Here is a 19,132-nt window from a genome sequence, read left to right as displayed (position 1 = left end):
AAAAAAGATGGATGTAATTCAGCCTGACTTATCCATACAAATATTATAATCCATATAAATGCGAGTGCGTCTGCCTGCCTGCTAGCTTATCATGTCTCATCTGTTTAACCGATTTATCACGAAATTCGGTGCAGAGATAGCTTGCATCCCAGGGCCGTACCTATGCTATTTTTTATCCCGGAAAATTGAAGGGTTTCCACAGGATTTTTAAAAACCTAGATCCACAGGAACAAAATCGCAGGCATCATCTAGTCATTTATATTAGAAACTAGATGATACCCGCGACTTCGTCCGCGTGGATTTAGGTTATTGAAAATCCCGTGGGAGCTCTTTAATTTTCCGGGATAAAAAGTAGCCTATGTCTTTCCTCGGGATACAAACTATCTCTGTACCAAATTTCGTCAAAATCGGTTGAACGGTTGAGCCGTGAAAAGCTAGCAGACAGACAGACACACTGACACACTTTCGCATTTATAATATTAGTATGGAAGTATGGATATAATAACTTACTAATTATTAGTATAATAAACTAGCTTAAAGTCTGGCTTGATTTTCATTTACGGATCGCTTGCCACTTATTGTATGTATGTGTATGTATAATGTATCTCATTGCACCACAAAACAGAAAAACCAGATTACAAAAAAAGAAAACTTAAAATGTAGGTACAATTAAAATGTAGGTAGGTTAAAACGAAACAGAGCCATATCTCTCACATAAATCTGTCTCGTTTTAACTCAATCTTAAGTCTGAGCAAAGTCAAAGTGCGCTCTATAGATTTCGCACTAAGGCTAAGATCTATAGAGCGCACTTTGACTTTGCTCATACTTTAGATTGAGTTAAAACGAGACACTTTTATATGAGAGATATACATCTTCTCGTTTTAACTCTGTCTTCAGTCTGAGCAAAGTCAGGTTCCCCTTCCAGGATAGTCCGCTTCGATCTTAGACTGCATCGTCACTTACCACCAGATGAGATTGCAGTCAAGGGCTATCTTGTATCTGAATATAAAAAAAAAGAGTGCGCTCTATAGATTTCACCCTGACACGCATTGGAAGACCTTATGCGCGGTTATATTTATGGATTGATCCTGATTTTGTGGTTTTCTAGCTATTGGAATGATAGACACATTAATTAAGCAATAAATGATAGGCATTACCTTTTTGTCTGTATGGATGGAATGCAAAGAGAATATAATCACTACGTGTAGAATGGAGGAGATGTAACTAAATGATAATAACAAAAGTTGAAGGTTAAAATAAATTGCAGCTATTAGTCAAATGGTCCTACACAGAAGAACAAATTATTACACATCATTAAAAAATATTCCAGCGTTTAAGTAGTCTATCATTGTTCAAAAACCATTTATTTATATCATCCATTTTAGTTAGCTTCAGATCAGATGATATTTTAGCCCTTCTTTGACTGAGCTTACCATCTGTGTCTGTCAAGCGCCATCAAGGGAATCAAAACCTATAGGGTACTTCTCGTTTACCTAGAATCATGAAATTTGGCAGGTAGGTATATGTCTTATAGCACAAGTTTATAATTTAAAAAAATCAAAAGAGCAACTGTTCAGTTTCTTACTGGTTCTTCTCAGTAGGAACGGCATTCCGAACCAGTGGTAGGTAACGTGTTCTGATGATTTAAAAGCACTTGTAAAAGTTAATTTGAAACTATTCGACAAGTAAAGTTAAATATCCGAAAACGTGAATTTGTGGTTACATCGCAATAAAATTTAAAAATATTATTTCTTGTACGATTGTACGGAACCTTTCGTTTGAGAGTCTGATTCGCACTTGACCGATTATTTTAATCCTGACTGTGCATTAAACATCATGTAAGTCGTGATAGTGATTGGACTGAAAGGTGCTATCGAAATATCGTAATCTTTCAGATAATGGCCAAGATACGGGCAGCGCCAGTGTTCGACGGCGCGAGGAGAGTGAAGGACCGCCTCCCGCTTTGCCGCCTCCGCCAAGAAGACCACCCAGAAGAACTTCTAGCTCGGAGAGCTCTAGGTGAATATGGGTGTAAACTGCGTAAACCCACAGCCAACAGGCTAAAGTTCTGTGTTCAGACTTCACTCTTATGTATACGATGGCTTGGATTGCACACATTGATGACGACGTTTAAATAAGCGACTATTGAACCCATTTGTTTTTTATTCTTCAGTTATAGTGAGGGTGTTTTTTTTTAAATTCCTATATAAGTTAGCCCTTGACTGCGATGTCACCTAGTGGTAAGTGAAGATGCTGTCTAAAGATGGTAGCTAGCTCACGTGGAAGGGGTATGGCAGTTGCATTAAAGCCATACCCCTGGTCGAAATATAGAATATGGACCTCCGAATTACTGTGGACCATGAGCTACTTCTCATTTAATTGGATATGGTGATGCAGTATAAATCATTCAAAAGGTGGCATGATAGACAGACCTCGTAGGTTTCAAATAAATCGTAATAAGTGGAAAGAGGAAAACGAGGACTTCTATTGACTGAACACTGTTATTTTAGTAACAACTAGCTTATGCTCGCGACTTCGTCCGCGTGGACAACACAAATTTCAAACCCCTATTTCACCCCCTTAGGGGTTGAATTTTAAAAAATCCTTTCTTAGCAGATGCCTACTACGTCATAATAGCTTCTGCATGCCAAATTTCAGGCCGATCCGTCCAGTAGTTTGAGCTGTGCGTTGATAGATCAGTCAGTCTGCCAGTCAGTCAGTCAGTCACTCACTTTTTCCTTTTATATATTTAGATGTTATCGTCAGCCAATAAGAAGGACTGTGTTCAGTTTAAACCTGTGGGGTCTTGCGTAACTCTATTCAATAAGGGCGTGATTTTTAATTACTTATTGTTTTAATAATCTTTACACGTTGAAATGATAAAATTCTCCGCATATCTAAGAAATTGATATGTAATATTATTAGGGTTCCATACCCGAACGGTGCCAACGGGACTCTAATACTAATACGCTGTCCGTCTGTCTCGTCTGTGTGCGAGTGCGACTTGCACTTGGCCGATTTTTATATTCATTGAATCTTATCAGAAAATTATTTTTTGTTTAATTTCTGCAGATCGACGGGAACCAGTCCGACCCGCAACGCCAGTAGTGATCTGATATCGTTCGCGAGCCCGACCAGTAAGACTGCCCCCAAAGACTCCCATGCTTCCCTCAAGGAGTACATTGATCAGATCAGCAAGTTAGTCGTTTTTTTTTTCAAAATCTGTACCAAAATTTAATAAGTAAAAAGACGGGAGGCACTTATCTCTATAAGAATAATTTTTTAGTAGAACAAAATAATTTGAGTTATAGTTGTAATTTACGAGCACTTTGTGTACTAGCACATTGCTTGAGTGTGCGTGCCTGTTGGATCAATTATTTGCGACCAAGCGCTCGCAAAAGCACACATATACATCACTTATAGGTACCGATAGGACTTAAACACAAGTATGAGCTACTCGTGAAATGCAAGTATGCACTCCTAGACTAAATCAGTTTTTGAGACCTATTTCAGTCGTTACGATATATCACAATCTGGAAGCTCTCTAAGCTTCTAGTAACAATATTGTACGTCTTATATTCTAAAAAAATAAAAAAAATATATGTGATATTAATTCTATGATTATATTTTGTTATTGTTTCGTATATTTTTGTTTATCTTATCTTTTTATTTTATCTTAGCGTTTATTAAATTGCTTGTATGCTTGATTCCAGATTGGGTCAACAGACCGAAGAAATCACGTTAAACACGCCCGAACAACCTCAACCAATGAATAACCAGAACAATCAAAGGCCGGGCTACCCCTACGCGCCGTACAACTATGGCTACCCTCCTCCGTACACGCCCATGGCTCCTTATCCGAACATACCGTATGGAATGCCCTCGCCAATGGGGCCAATGCCCCACTATGCCTTCTACCCGCCAATGTTGGCCCAACCAGACCAACAACCCCCATACGTCACCACCCCACCAATATATGCGCCAACGATACCTTACGCTCAAACCAGGATGGCTACTCCATCCCCTTACGTCACATATCCTCCGCAAACACCTCAACCTCCCGGACCGTACAATTACAATACAACGAACTTAATATCAAGGCCCACGAGACCCGCTTCCATTTACCCCCAGCTCCATCAAATGCCAAGATATGTCTTACCTCAAAGTAATGCGCCAAGTAATGCACCAACAAATAATGTGAATAATAACAATAGTGTTGTTAAATTGCCAGCTGCCAAACCAGAGCCCTCCCGAGACAGTGTGGAAAGCAATACTTCAAAGAAGTCTGACGGGGTGAGTAGCGTTTTATACTTCTTTATTTTTAGGGTTCCGTACCTCAAAAGGATAAACGGAACCCTTATAGGATCACTTTGTTGTCTGTCTGTCTGTCTGTCAAGAAACCTACAGGGTACTTCCCGTTGACCTAGAATCATGAAATAAGGCAGGTAGGTAGATCTTATAGCTGACATTTGGGGAAAAATCTGAAAACCGTGAATTTAGGGTTAGATCACAAAAAAAATTAAATTGTGGTCATGAACTAATAATTAGTATTTTCAATTTTCGAAGTAAGTAACTATATCAAGTGGGGTATCATATGAAAGGTCTTCACTTGTGCATTCTAAAACAGATTTTTATCAAAATGTCGAAAAAATACGACTGTAGTACGGAACCCTCAATGCGCGAGCTTGACTCGCACTTGGCTGGTTTTTTTATTCTGATACAAGTTAGCGCTTGACTATGATCTCACCTGATGGTAAGTGATGATGCAGTCTAAGATGGAAGCGGGCTAACTTGAACGGGGTATGGCACTTTCATTAAACTCATACCCCTGATCGGTTTCTACACAGCATGGCATCGGAACGATAAATCCCTTGGCGGCATGACTTTGCCAGTAGGGAGGTAACTACTAATTAGCCACGGCCGAAGACTCCCACCAGATCAGAATTTTTTTTAGATTTTTTTTTTGCAAAATTGCCCCTGCCGGAAATCAAACCCTGGACCTCCCACATATAGGAATACAGCGCTCACCACTGCATCAGGGAGGTCGTGCGTCAGGGTGGGACTATACATACATATTGGTTTCATTACTGAATATATATATGAAAAAAAAAATTAAACAAAAAAAACCCACTTCAATTACCACCAACACTAAAAAGTAAAAAATAATTTAATTTATTACCCAATATATTATTTATACAAGAATTATTGTAGTTTTATGGTAATATTTTTTGGAGCCGGTGCCAATTAGCCGCACGAACCGTCTATCTACTCTTCATAGTGTTTTGCGACTCCACATTGGCACAGACTCCAAAAAATATTACTATATAACTACAATAACTCTTTTATACATAACTAGCTGATCCCCGCGGCTTCGCCCGCGTAGATTTAGGTTTTTAAAGATCCCGTATAGCCTATGTCACTCAGGAATAATGTAGCTGTCTACTGGTGAAAGAATTTTTAAAATCGGTTCAGTAGTTCTAAAGATTACCCCCTACAAACAAACTTAACGACATTACCTCTTTATATAATACTAGCTGATCCCCGCGGCTTCGCCCGCGTAGATTTAGGTTTTTAAAGATCCCGTATAGCCTATGTCACTCAGGAATAATGTAGCTTTCTACTGGTGAAAGAATTTTTAAAATCGGTTCAGTAGTTCTAAAGATTACCCCCTACAAACAAACTTAACGACATTACCTCTTTATATAATATAATACAACGGGCCGTGCAGCAGAAATCGTAATATTTTAATTTCGCCATAACTTCAAAACCAAACGTCCAATTTTAATCATTCATAGACCAAATATTATCTCCATAAACTGTTCTTAGTGATGAAATCATTTATTTTGATAAGGATTAATAGCATGAGTAAAATAAACGCGTTTAAATGTAGTCCAAAAAAAATTCAAGATTTTTAAATAAAAAAATGGTTGCTGTGCCTCACTCGACATAGATGGGTATAGTGTGTCGCGGACTTTTTTGTAGATATTTATAAGATCTACAATTAATTAGAACATTTTATGGTTCTATCTTTTATAGTTTAGGCAGCGTACGCAAAATAAGTAACTTTTCTGGTTGATTTTTTACACCTTGTGTCCGAAAAACCCAAATATCTTACGGAACCCTATTTTTTTCCAAAATAAAATATAGCCTATGTTACTCGTGGATAATGTAGCTTTCGAATGGTGAAAGAATTTTTAAAATCGGTCCAGTAGTTTTTGAGCCTATTCAGTACAAACAAACAAACAAACAAACAAACAAACAAACAAACAAACAAACAAACAAACAAACAAAGTTTTCCTCTTTATAATATTAGTGTAGATATATTGGGTATAAAGTAAATTATTTTTTACTTTTTAGTGTTGGTGGTAATTGAAGTCGGTTTTTAAAAAAAATTAATTTTATTTCATAATTTTTAGTGGCCCCTTTTTAGCGTTTAAACTACCGTGAGTGATTTCCATTATAAATACTATCTGTCCCGGCTTACTCACGTGTGTAGTCGACGTTAGCCCGACTAGTTTCGAACCCATACGGGGTCCTTTTTCAAGGGAGTCCGTCCGCGCCCGCGCCGCGGTTTTGACTGCGGGACGCACGTGCCGCTGCCCGTAGAGCCCGTTGTGAGGGTGGCTGGGGTGGGGGGGGAGACAGCTGCCGATCGTCTCCCGACAGTTCCTGCTGTTCTTCATCACTGGAACCGTCACCGAAATCCAGGCACGCTAACAGTCAGTCGGCACCGAAATCCAGGCACGCTAACAGGCAGTCGGGCTAACGTCGACTACACACGTGAGTAAGCCGGGACAGATAGTATTTAGTGGCCCCATTATACAAAAATATGATATGCGTGGTTAAAAACCTACTGTTTACTAAGCTGTTACACTAATCGCGAGCAATTTACTCTTATCTATTGAGGAGTTCTATTCTCCATCTCCGAAGATATTCATCAGATCTTTACCAAATTAAAATGGTACCACCTCTGAAGTATGTCCTACAAAACAAAAAAAGAATCATTAAAGTCGGTTCATAATTGACGAAGTAATCGCGTAACAAACATACAAAAAAATAAAAATAAAAAAAACATACAGTCGAATTGAGAACCTCCTCCTTTTTTTGAAGTCGGTTAATGACGACGCAAAATAAATAGTCTGTCATCTTGTACCTTCCGCCATTTTGAATCATGCCAGAAAACTTGTGCTAGAATTTGATTTATATGGAAATGTAGAAAGAGATATGGTGTCTACCTGTCACAGACATTTTAGTAACAAACCACAAGAGCTGTAAAGTTCAAAATTATAGAAACCTGTTACCTCCATACAAAAAAATAAAATTATTCTTATTAAGATTTTCAAAAAAAAAAACATCAGTCAACAATTTTTGTTTATGTAAGTTTAATTTCGTTAAGTAGATATTTTAAAATCATTATTTGATTTCTTACAGCCGTACTCAGAGTCGCTTAATCGTTACTTAAGTTTAGTTAAAACGAGACAGAGCTATATCTCTCACATAAATCTGTCTCGTTTTAACTCAATCTCAAGGCTGTTAGACAGTTTTTGAAATAAAGGCTACTTTAAAAATAATGGCTACTAAAGTTTTTAGCAACTAAAAGCCATACAGCTATGGATGGAACCCTACTTATGCATGTTCTAATAATTTTGGCTGTATATTTGTAATTTTTAGGGTTCCGTACCTCAAAAGGAAAAACGGAACCCTTATAGGATCACTTTGTTGTCTGTCTGTCTGTCTGTCTGTCTGTCAAGAAACCTACAGGGTACTTCCCGTTGACCTATCATGAAATTTGGCAGGTAGGTAGATCTTATAGCTGACATTTGGGGAAAAATCTGAAAACCGTGAATTTAGGGTTAGATCACACAAAAAAAAAATTATTTTCAACTTTCGAAGTGAGTGACTATATCAAGTGGGGTATCATATCATATAAAAGGTCTTCACCTGTACATTCTAAAATAGATTTTTATTTATTTTTATGCATCATAGTTTTTGAATTATCGTGCAAAATGTCGAAAAATACGACTGTAGTACGGAACCCTCATTGCGCGAGCCTGACTCGCACTTGGCCGGTTTTTATTTAATGTTGCATTTAACTTGTAGTCGAACGAGTCCACCGACGAGTTGGGCAACTTGCCGAAATCGGCGAACCTGATCGACTTCGGCGGGCGCAAGTCCAGCGGGCAAGGTAGCGTAAGAGTCAGTGTGTTAGAGGCGTTTGATCCGCTACTGACTGAACAGAATCATTCCGGTGAGTGGCTTGTGTCTCACTTCATATCTCTTGAGAACTCGATGGCAAATCTATACTAATAAATAAAATTGAAGTGTCTGTCTGTAATTTCGAAATAACTACCTCATATTAAGCTCATATAGTTATTTGTACTGTACCATAACTGAATCACACGTTTTTAAAATTTTTGTCTGTCTGTCTGTCTGTTTGAGCCGGCTAATCTTTGGAACGGCTGATCCTATTTTGACTTTCACAGACAAGTAGAGAGAGGATTAATCAAGGTGTAATAAGCTACTTTTTTTAACAGACATTTGAAAAAGGAGGTGTTGTGTTTTTATACTTATATACACCAAATTCTCCGAGATTTCTGAACCGATTTGCGTATTTTTTTTTAATCAATATATCAACTTTGCGACACTCCCATAAAAAAATTGGAATAGCTTTAAAATATATATATATATATATATCTATATATCTATATATATATATATATATATATATATATATATATATATATCACGCAGACAAAGTTGCGGGCATCAGCTAGTGATTTGATAAACTAAATGAAAAATCAAAATATGTTCTTAATAAATAATAATTTACAATATACATTTAAGTATAGTAGATGTTCCTCATTTCTTTAAATCAGATATTTTTTTGTTTCTATAACATTTTTGATTAGATATAGAAATATCATGGAGGACAGCAGTAATTTGATAGTTTTATAATATGTTATATTAATTTTGCCATCATATCTCAAAATCACCTTTCAATTCTATTCATTTTAGCCTAAAAGACGATTTAAAACCTATATAGAAATAGGATACTACTTGGGAACTGTCTTTTGGGCTACATCAGAATCATTTTAGTTGTCATTCACTCAATGTGATGTCCCCTTTTAAGATGTGATATTGTGAATGTATGGTTTGGTTTTTGGCTTAATCCCACTTCTGATATCATTGTGTTGTTAAAATATTAAATATCCATCAAACATAATATGAGTTGTTGCGGCTTTATTTTTGTCCCGTTTTGTTATTAATAAATGTTTGGGAATGGGAGAAAAATATCATAGATTTTGTGGAAATACTTAAATCGACGTGCATAATATTTTAGTCATAGTTTGTAAGTAACATTTCAAAAGTTTACTTTTTATTTATTACTGCGTTTTATTGCAACTACAATCCCAATCATTGTTGTGATTGGCTAAAAATTTTCAAAAAAAAATGAAAACCGACTCCAATAACCACCAACACTAAAAAGTAAAAAATAATTTAATTTATTACCCAATATATTATGTATAAAAGAGTTATTGTAGTTCTATAGTAATATTTTTTGGAGCCGGTGCCAATTAGCCGCACGAACCGTCTATCTACTCTTCATAGTATTTTGCGACTCCAATTTCACATTTTATTTCACAATTTTTAGTGACCCCATCGTACTAAAATATGATATGCCTGGTTAAAAACCTACTGTTTACTAAGCTGTTACACTGATCACGAGCAATTTACTCTTATCTATTAAGGAGTTCTGTTCTCCATCTCTGAAGATATTCATCAGATCTTTACCAAATTAAAATGGGACCACCTCTGAAGTATGTCCTACAGAACCATAAAAGAATTATTAAAATCGGTTCATAATTGTCGAAGTAATAGCGTAACATACATACAAAAAAAGAAAAAAAAAATAGTCGAATTGATAACCTCCTCCTTTTTTTGAAGTCGGTTAAAAATGGTTAGGTACATGTTGCAACTGCGCATTTTAGCCAATACTCAGTGAGAGAATCAATCTGCCGATCAGAGGTGTAGCTGTCATACTGTAGTGCTAGATAGCTCTGCAAATCTTTTGAATATCCAAATGTCTATTTCATCTTCTAAAATATTGTGTATCTACGGTATTTATGGCACGATTGTTAGCTCTTAAGGTCTATTCAGCGTAAGGCCGGCCGCATATTATCAGATTGACAAAAAAAATGAACGTGCGCTAAAAGGCCCTCTGCTCATACATTTTGTATCAGACCCTGCAGACTGGTGACTGACGGAATGTTGCTGGATCGGATGTACGCTTCAAATATTCGCAGAGTAAGTGGGACAGACAATTCCTGTTAATATTCGGTCGGCCCAAAGTTGTACAAGGTTTGTAGCATGCCAGAGGGCAGGCTCACTTATCACCACTAACACAGATACGGAAGCTTGAACCGCCGACGGCTTTCGATTCCCTGGGATCTCATAAAATAGTATTAATATAAGAGATACGAGCGGCGTTTGTTAAATCTAAGATCGCGGTGCTGTCCGAGCTGAATTGCATTTTATTGCATTGTAACAAGAGTCGGTATTTATTTAAACGTATTGCGGAGTGAGCCTTTTGTACCTTGTAAGGCATTATTAAATATTATGTATTTGTAGCTATCGTATTTCCGTATTAGATTATGCCGCTAAAAGTGAGTGTTCGAGCGTGTATGAGGAATACGACCCTTTGGACTTCTTGTACGGCGAGACGGAGTTACGCGACGCGCCTGTGTACGCCACTATCAGTAAACGGGAAAGTGTGATGGTGCCCTCTCCGCCGCCTAAGAAGATTCCCAGCGTTCCTGCAGTAGCTAAAAGGCCGACGACGGTATGTAAATGGTTACCTCAAACTTTTGGTTCTCTCAAAACTTGAAGGGAATGTTTATGCTGTTAGTTAATTAGCAAAGATTTGCAGCTGCACTCAGGCTGAGATCTATAGAGCACACTTTGACTTAGCTCAGCCTTAAGTTTCAGTTAAAACGAGACAGAAATATGCCAGCGATATAAGGCTGTCTCGTTTTAACAGTATCTTTAAGTCTGAGCAAAGTCAAAGTAAGCTCTATAGATCTCACAATCAGAGTCGCTAATCGTTACTTGAGATTGAGTTAAAACGAGACAGATTTATGTGAGAGATATAGCTCTGTCTCGTTTAACTCAATCTTAAGTAATGATTAAGCTACTCTGAGTGCGGATGTATGTGTTCCTTTGTGCGTATGAACGTAACGTACAAAGTCGAATAGGTTTTTAAATAGGCTTGCGCTTGACAATCATGCTTTAAAGAAAGCTATGATGAGATCTAAGTTGGAGCGCGCTTGCCTAGAAGATGCCTATTCACTCTTACTTTGAAGACTACTTTTTGGTACCTACTAAGATATATGTAGTATGCCTGCGTTGTTTGGTGCGCACAAACACACTGTGTAACGTCATACTAATGTAGCGTTTATATACGTTGAGCAGTATACATACGTTGAAACGAATTCGCAGTATATTATACGTTGCATACATGAACACGTACCATGAAGCTGAAGCCAATGGAGGTGGCAATTATGTGAGTTTGACTTAAGTTTTCTATGTTGTTTAAAATAAAGAAAGAACTTCTCAATCCATATCCTGTCCTGGCTGAAAATCAGCCCGGTATGCTCTTGTGTATCAAGGCATGCAGCATAATGCTGAGCTGGAACCTTTCTTCGGGTTGTGCCATATATGACACAGTTTATTCCGGCGCTTCTTCTGCTTTAGGCATGTTAGATTTAATGCTCAACTGGGAAACTCTTAGTTATAAGATGTGATGTGTCATTAGTGGCACAATTTGAGAAAAAGTTTTTCTTTCTATCTTTTCATATTAATGCCGTTTAGGCCACGCTTCGACGCAAAATGTTTGCAGACTATTCAACAATAATTGTTTTGTTACAGAACAAACTTTACGACTGTATAGTAAAAACGAGAACAAAAAACTATGATAGTGAACACAAGGCATTTTTGAAAATTGTTATAGATGTAAGAAGTAAGTACCTATTGGCGATCTTATCCGTGTTTTTTTTAAATTGAATTATGTGTGATTTCTCTTTTTATTTCGTAGAAAGATTCAGTCATACGGACGAGAGAACTAATCCGGGCCACGTGGTAGCGGCCCGCTCGGGCGGCCGGTACGCGCCCAACACTAGCATCAAGCTCCTCATCTACAACTCGCACACCGACGAGCCCATCACCTTCACTTCCGACGGTGAGCCATGTTGTATTCAGTCTCACGGACGAGAGCACGGATCCGGGCTCCGCGTCAATTTAACTTTCACCGATTCCGAGCTAGGCAGCAATGTTCCGCTACATTGCTGCCGCGACATTGCTGTCTAGCTCGGAATGTAATGTCATATAAGCTTATAGAGATTGTATGGGGACCAGTAGTGCTGCGACAGCACTGTGATAGCTGGTGACAGCACTGTTGCGGCAGCGTTGCTGCGTGCAGCGTGGTTCGGAATCATACCTTCATTATTCATTATTGTGATGTCACATAAAATAAATTCGTGTTGGCTGTGTCATAACTTGCATCATTAGAAAAACTATTTTGTTTTCTTTTCAGTGGAGTCGACCGTGGAGCATGTAATATTAACGGTAGTTTGTTCACTCGACGAAGACATCAGAGAAGACATGTCTGGGTATATGTTGCGGGTAAGATGTCTGGCTATTTTGTTTATTAAACTAGTCGGATGTTCTTGTGGGTATCTTTTTTGTCACCTTTCACAACACTCTTGACTTTCTTAGGTTCAAGTTCTTAAGGAACATTTTATGATTAAAATATTTTTCACTTGCTTATAGAACTAATTTTAATTTGTGACCATTTTCAGGTGTGGGGAGCCAGAGAATACTTAACCCCGGGGAGTTCGCTCAGTGAATACGATTGCATTCGTGAGTGTGTGCGTCTGGAAAAAGATGTCCGTCTCTGTCTAACAGAAGGCAGAGAAACTTCCTTAGCGAGGACAGAAAGAGACGATGCCAGAGACGCGCATCTCACCCTAGATGAATTGATATCGACGCAGGGCGGTATGCCGATGCTGTCGTTCGATAATCTCTCTATTTTATTAGGTAAAATATTAAATAGTTATATACGCCAGTTGAATAATTCTTACACATTAACTTTGATATTAAATTATCGTTATGGAAACGCAAATATTACCAAAAAACAGGGTATTGCTATAACATGACCTTGCTCTTGTTTTATACAGAAACTCTTGAAGGCGAGCTATCTCGCGCAGTTGGCGTGCTAGGCGCGGAAGGTGTCTGTTCACCCAATGCGGTGTTCCAAGCCGTCAAAGCTATCTGCGCGCTGGCGGGCGGCGTGGAGACTCTGCACGTCACACACACGCTCAACGCCTTCTCGCAGGCCTGCACTGCGCAGGTCAGCTCTTGTAATATACTATAGTTGAGCCATTACGAAGGTGTGAGCTGAGTCATAAATCACTTTTAGACCTACCATGTACCCTGGCTAACTGCGTCTGAACAGCATCCCTTTATCGATAACGACTTCTGTGGCATTCTCACAACCCTATGATCGTAATAATTTGACTCAGTTCGCACGTTCACAATGGCTCAACTATAACAGACCACCTAATGCGGTGTACCAAGCCGTCAAAGCTATATACGCGCTAGGGCGTGGCGTGGTGGCACATCACACACACACAACGCCTTCTCGCAGGCCAGCACTGCACTGCACAGGTCAGCCATTGTACTATATCAAGCAAATACCCAAACGCAAGGAACAGCAAATTTAATATGCTATAATCCTCAAAAACAGACAACTCTGGTCCATGGATGGTACTACGTGCAGCATATCGCATACACACTTGCTGCCCTGCAAACAACCAACCAATTCGCACCACCATCACCACACAAATCTTCTAACACACACACCGTACGTTTCACTCAACAACGGCACATCTTCAGGAGATTTAGACTACAATGCACAATCTACATCTCAGGATGAGGCTTCTATCCTCTAGCCTTTTTTTTAACTACATTCACACATAAAAAAGAAAGAGATTCATATAGTATAAACGTTTACAACTGGCTAGTACAGAAGATTTTTGTACAATTAAATTAATAACAGCTGAAACGATCCAAGCTATTAATACTTCGCGGTCCCTTATACGTTCCACTGGCCCCCTTGCACATCAATCAAGTCTATTTTGCAGGACATCACTGCCTAGTAATTAAGCAATCTGCTACCCGCAGGCAACGGGAGCGGTGCGACCGGAGATTCAGTCAGAAAGCGGGCCGTATTGCTCGGTGTCGCTACGCTCGGCGAACGCTCGCGAGGCGCTCGCGCAGCAATGCTCGCGTGTTCGCGATGCCGTGCGAGCGCTGATCGCGTTGTATACGCGCGCGAGATTGCTGGACTTCCAAATGGCTGACGGACCCACTATTGCATCGGATCCTAATAGTAAGTTATTGAATACTAACATTTACTCGCGACTATACATGGAGTTTAGATTTTGAATCCTGTAGGAGTCTTATTTTACCAGGATCAGAGACGGTGTAAACTGAGTGTGAACCAGTGTCATTTATCGTGTTTTTTGTGGATTGTTTCTCTGTAAACCTTAGACACACATAACTTTCGCATGAATTCGCTATGTAAGCTTTAACAGTGAAGGAAAACATCGTGAGGAAAGCTGGATGTCTGAGTGTTCTCCATAATGTTCTCAAAGGTGTGTGAACTCCTAATACGCACCTAGTCTCTTTTCATTCTGAGAGAATACCTGTAATATCGGTAGCGAGCCGGCGATAGCTAACGATTATGCCATGGCTTGATTTAGGATTAGACTTAGAGGATTTGACAAGGTTTGTTTGGAGCCTGCCTTGACCTAAAGTTCGAGGTGGACTGCTCCTCATGGGCGAGTTGGTGCTCATAAGAGTGAGCGAGACAGAGAAGATCGTACAAATTTTCTTTTTAGAAGCGGTCCCAGCCCACACGATATCGGAAACGATGTTGTTCTGCATAGAGGCGGTGCACTGCCTGCCGCACTGCTGGACACACGACGAGTATCTGTTCCACGCGCAGGTGTACTACGGCACGCGCCCGCTCAAGGTGCTGCACCTCACGCACGTGTCCAAGATCGAGTGCGGCGGGTTCTATCCGAGAATTATATTCGATACGTGGTTAGTAAATCGGATTAATCTTTTTAGAGTTCCAAAATGGTAAGAAAGGAACCTAGTGCGACTAGCGGAAGCGGTCTCAGACCAGACGATATCGGAAACGATGTTGTTCTGCATCAAGGCCGTGCACTGCTGGACACACAAGTACCTATATGCCACGCGCAGGGGTACCTAGCAAAAATTACAGTAGCTGGCAAGAAATATTGTACACCTACCTTTATAATGAGATTTCGGCTTTGTAGAGCGTTGTCTCCGTCACTCACGTTTTGTCGATCTAAACGACAGAGACAGTGCTCTACAAAACCGCTATCTCTTTCTAAAGGTCGATGTACAGTATTTTCTGCCGCGTATTGTGCAAGATGTCTGAGCAGGAGACAATAAGCGAAATATTTTGACGATTAGCGACTCAATCCAACTGGAGGTACCATGGCGCATAACGCAAAAATATGCGAAGAGTACATCGTTTCTGCCAAATTTTGAGGTATATTTATGTGTAATTAACAAAAAAAATTGTATAAGTATTAAAAAAAACTACCCTGATCAATAAAACAAGCGTGCACAAATTTGGCATATTTTATATATCGTCTTTTATAACTGGTGTAAAATCCTCATGCAGGTTAAATCTAGAAGATGTTCCAGTCAACACGCTCCCGCGTGAGTCTCGGCTCGTACTGACTCTGTACGGGCGCACGCAGCGAACGGAAGAGCAGGCCCAGAACGAGAGCCAACAGAACCACCAAGAGGGAGAGGAAAACGGCGATGTGCTGTTCGAACAAGTCGAACTGGGCTGGACTGCCGTACAACTATTCGATTACGATAAGTAAGACTTCATTTTGGATGAAGTGTAAACAATCTGTTCAGTTAAATCTGTTTTTAACAATCGCAAAAAGCGTATCCTCCGTCAATATTTATTTATCTCTATGTCAAAGAATTACTAATACTACTGTGAATCCTCAAGTTCTTTGGGTACATTACGAGGAAGAGTGGTATCTTCTAGTGGTACCATCTTATAGTTTATCTGTGTCAGAATGCTAGCGTCGGGCCACTACGTGCTGCCGCTGTGGCCCGCGTGCTGCGACCGGCGCATCGGGCCCGCGCCGCACCCGCTGCACACGCCGCCGCCGCCGTACCCCCTAGTGAATATTGGTGAGTGTACTATGTACTGTATGTGTGTATGTGACTACACAAATTTCAAACCCCTGTTTCACCCCTTAGGGGTTAAATTTTCAAAAATCCTTTCTTAGCGGATGCCTACATCATAATAGCTATCTGCATGCCAAATAGACGATCGTAGTCGGGTTTCAGTTTTCAACTTTATCTTGTTACGTGGAAAAAATTTAGTTCAAGATCTTCTATGTATTCCTGCAGAAATCCCTATATACACGCGGACGGGCGTCAAATGGACTGACGACGAAGAGAAAGAGAAATCGGTAGCTCTGGAGGATTTGCCCAAGTTCGACTCCCTGGACGGACACACGCAGTCGCAGTTGTTACATCTGATCGAGCAGGGCGCCTACCAGAGGATGCCTACTGAAGGTAGAGAGGTGAGACTTACACTATTATGCATGCCATAATATTGTATATCGGATCTTTGAAAAGAGCAATCGCTGAGTTTCTGGCTGGTTCTTCTCGGTAGGAAAGGATTATAAATGCATTTCAAGATTCAAGAACTTGTAAAAAAATATTTGAATAAAAAATATTTCTATTCTATTCTATTTTTGACGTTGTATCTATTGAGGTTGAATTTTCACTACCTGGACTAGTACACATTTAATTTCAAAAAAGGTCTTCAATTTTTCCTTCACAGTTTACAGCTCACAGTATACTGACTAGATAATGCCTAATCACTCCTGTTATAAAGGTCCAAGTAAAAATGAAGTAATTTTTGAAAAATCTGTAAATACGACCTTTCAACATAGAAGTGGATCGGATCACTTGAATGCACCCCCCACATAGTCGAATTTATATGGGTGTAGATCTTTATGTTGCCTGCCCTTTTGGTGTTTTAATAAAGTTAATGACACAAAGACTACATAGTTAGTTTAGACACCTAACTACGACCAATTTATACAACGGTCGACAGATTCTATGGGAGAAGCGTCAGTATCTGGTGCAGTTACCAGGTGCTTTACCACTGGTTCTGCTCGCGGCGACCAACTGGTGCGGCGAGCAGCGTGCGCAACTTGTGTCGCTCATACAACTGTGGGAGAAGCCTTCGGCGCTCAACTCCATGCATCTGCTGCTACCCTGGTAATTATTCTACAAATCTGTCGATATAATGAGAGAAGCCCTAGGCAAGTTACCTCATACCTGGTGTCTTGCCGCTGGCAGCAGCCCTGTCAAAGACTAGCAGTCCTGTACAAATTTTTCGGTGAGAGGTGGCTGAGATGGATGGTCACTTTTTACATGTCCGCTATGCTTTCACGTGTCTACGCAGGCACTACTCGTGTGAGCAATAAGGAAGTCGATACGGGCTTTTTAAGGCGAGTCACTGGAGGCTAAGCGGAGAAATCTGGTTTGCTAGATCAAATATTTTAGGTGTTTACTACTAAATAACGGCTTTGCAAAAAATATACAATATACATAAAGGCATTGCCTAAAGAATGTGCTAATTTGTTACACGAAAGGATGTATTTCACTCGATCAAATAAAATCTAAAAGTCTAACTTTAAGGCTAGAAGATAATATTGCGCTTACCAATAAGTGGATATTGAATAGATAAAAACATCGATAAATAGTTTCCCAGATGCGGCAATCAGAAAAATGGCAGCGACACTCGTGAACGGAATGTCTGACGACGAGCTGATCCGAGTGCTGCCGCAGCTCGCGCAGGCGTTGCGGTATGAGACGTATGAAGCTAGTCCGCTCGCAGGTAAGGCTAAGGCTAGTGAAAACATAATAAATATGGTTTAGTGCCATGCATCTTTTTCTTTAGAGTTTTTCACAAGAAATACACAAGATTTTTTTTCACTGTAGTGCACTAAAGTAGACAAATCTGAATGGTATGCCCGGTGCAGTATGCTTGTTCTCACATGCAGGAAACCACCACACAACACCACGTAGATCTTCAAAATTGTGCATTATAAAGTCTATGTCTGAATGAAGGTGCTCCAGTGTGGTGCCGTGTAGAGGTGGTGCGTACCACTTACTTTTCCTCCATGTTTAGTGATGGGGGGGGGGGGGGGGGGTTTGCATATCGAGCATGTTGTACCATACAGATTTATTGGTTTTGCTTGTTCTGAACTGAATAGTACTATGAGCGTAATGAGTAGCACTATAATGGTGTTTTCTTTTTAGAGGTGTTGTTATCGCGAGCATTATCAGCCCCCGCCGTGGCACACAAAATGTTTTGGCTTCTAGTCCATTCCCTGCCAAACGTACCACAGGTAACTATTTTACTCGCGTTATGTTAATTATTTTAAATTACGGAGCAGAGCACGGGTCTCCTCTCAGAGTGAGAAGGATTTTGGCCATAGTCTACCACGCTGGCCATGTGCGGATTGGTAGACTTCACACTGCTTTGAGAACAATATGGTTTCCTCACGATATTTTCCTTCACCGTTAAAGCATTTGATATTTAATTACTTAAAACGCACAACTCCTAATAGTTATAGTCGAATTTAAAAAAAATGTATTTTCCAGGCACCAAATCAAGAATTCCTAGGCATAAGTTTAGAAGAGAACGCGGGTGAAAATCTAGAAGTGGATGCTACTATGACTGCCACGTGGCGGTATAGATTGCTCCTGCGAGCGCTACTGGCCATCTGTGGAGAGAACTTAACCAAGACCTTGCTCAGGCAGCAACTGCTTGTTAAGGTATTATAAAGTCGCGAGTTTTTATCCATACTAATATTATAAATGCGAAAGTGTGTCTGTCTGTCTGTCTGTCTGTCTGTCTGCTACTACTGTTCATGACCACAATTTTTTTTTGTGTGATCTAACCCTAAATTCACGGTTTTCAGATTTTTCCCCA

At 39.8% G+C, this 19,132-nt stretch overlaps 1 protein-coding gene across 2 annotated transcripts in view; it reads left to right on the top strand.

Annotated features, from left to right (window-relative positions):
• Pi3K68D (phosphatidylinositol-4-phosphate 3-kinase catalytic subunit Pi3K68D) overlaps positions 1-19,132 on the top strand; it is a 34,824-nt gene that overhangs the window by 2,855 nt on the left and 12,837 nt on the right. The window contains exons 2-20 of one of the 2 annotated variants that reach the window (XM_034969812.2): positions 1,896-2,019; positions 3,073-3,198; positions 3,714-4,293; positions 8,101-8,185; positions 10,650-10,840; positions 11,926-12,016; positions 12,092-12,235; positions 12,590-12,678; positions 12,855-13,092; positions 13,233-13,405; positions 14,239-14,446; positions 14,958-15,162; positions 15,776-15,979; positions 16,187-16,305; positions 16,528-16,703; positions 17,243-17,409; positions 17,898-18,031; positions 18,457-18,545; positions 18,802-18,975. In XM_034969812.2, coding sequence (XP_034825703.1) covers positions 1,896-2,019; positions 3,073-3,198; positions 3,714-4,293; positions 8,101-8,185; positions 10,650-10,840; positions 11,926-12,016; positions 12,092-12,235; positions 12,590-12,678; positions 12,855-13,092; positions 13,233-13,405; positions 14,239-14,446; positions 14,958-15,162; positions 15,776-15,979; positions 16,187-16,305; positions 16,528-16,703; positions 17,243-17,409; positions 17,898-18,031; positions 18,457-18,545; positions 18,802-18,975 — 3,317 coding nt within the window. Of the gene's footprint in view, positions 1-1,895; positions 2,020-3,072; positions 3,199-3,713; positions 4,294-8,100; positions 8,249-10,649; positions 10,841-11,925; positions 12,017-12,091; positions 12,236-12,589; positions 12,679-12,854; positions 13,093-13,232; positions 13,406-14,238; positions 14,447-14,957; positions 15,163-15,775; positions 15,980-16,186; positions 16,306-16,527; positions 16,704-17,242; positions 17,410-17,897; positions 18,032-18,456; positions 18,546-18,801; positions 18,976-19,132 lie in introns of both variants that reach the window. The other variant, XM_034969811.2, reaches the window with a different exon arrangement.

This window comes from Maniola hyperantus, chromosome 6, assembly GCF_902806685.2.
Source record: "Maniola hyperantus chromosome 6, iAphHyp1.2, whole genome shotgun sequence".
Taxonomy (NCBI): Eukaryota; Metazoa; Arthropoda; class Insecta; order Lepidoptera; family Nymphalidae; genus Maniola; species Maniola hyperantus.
This window is presented reverse-complemented; position numbering and strand designations above follow the sequence as displayed.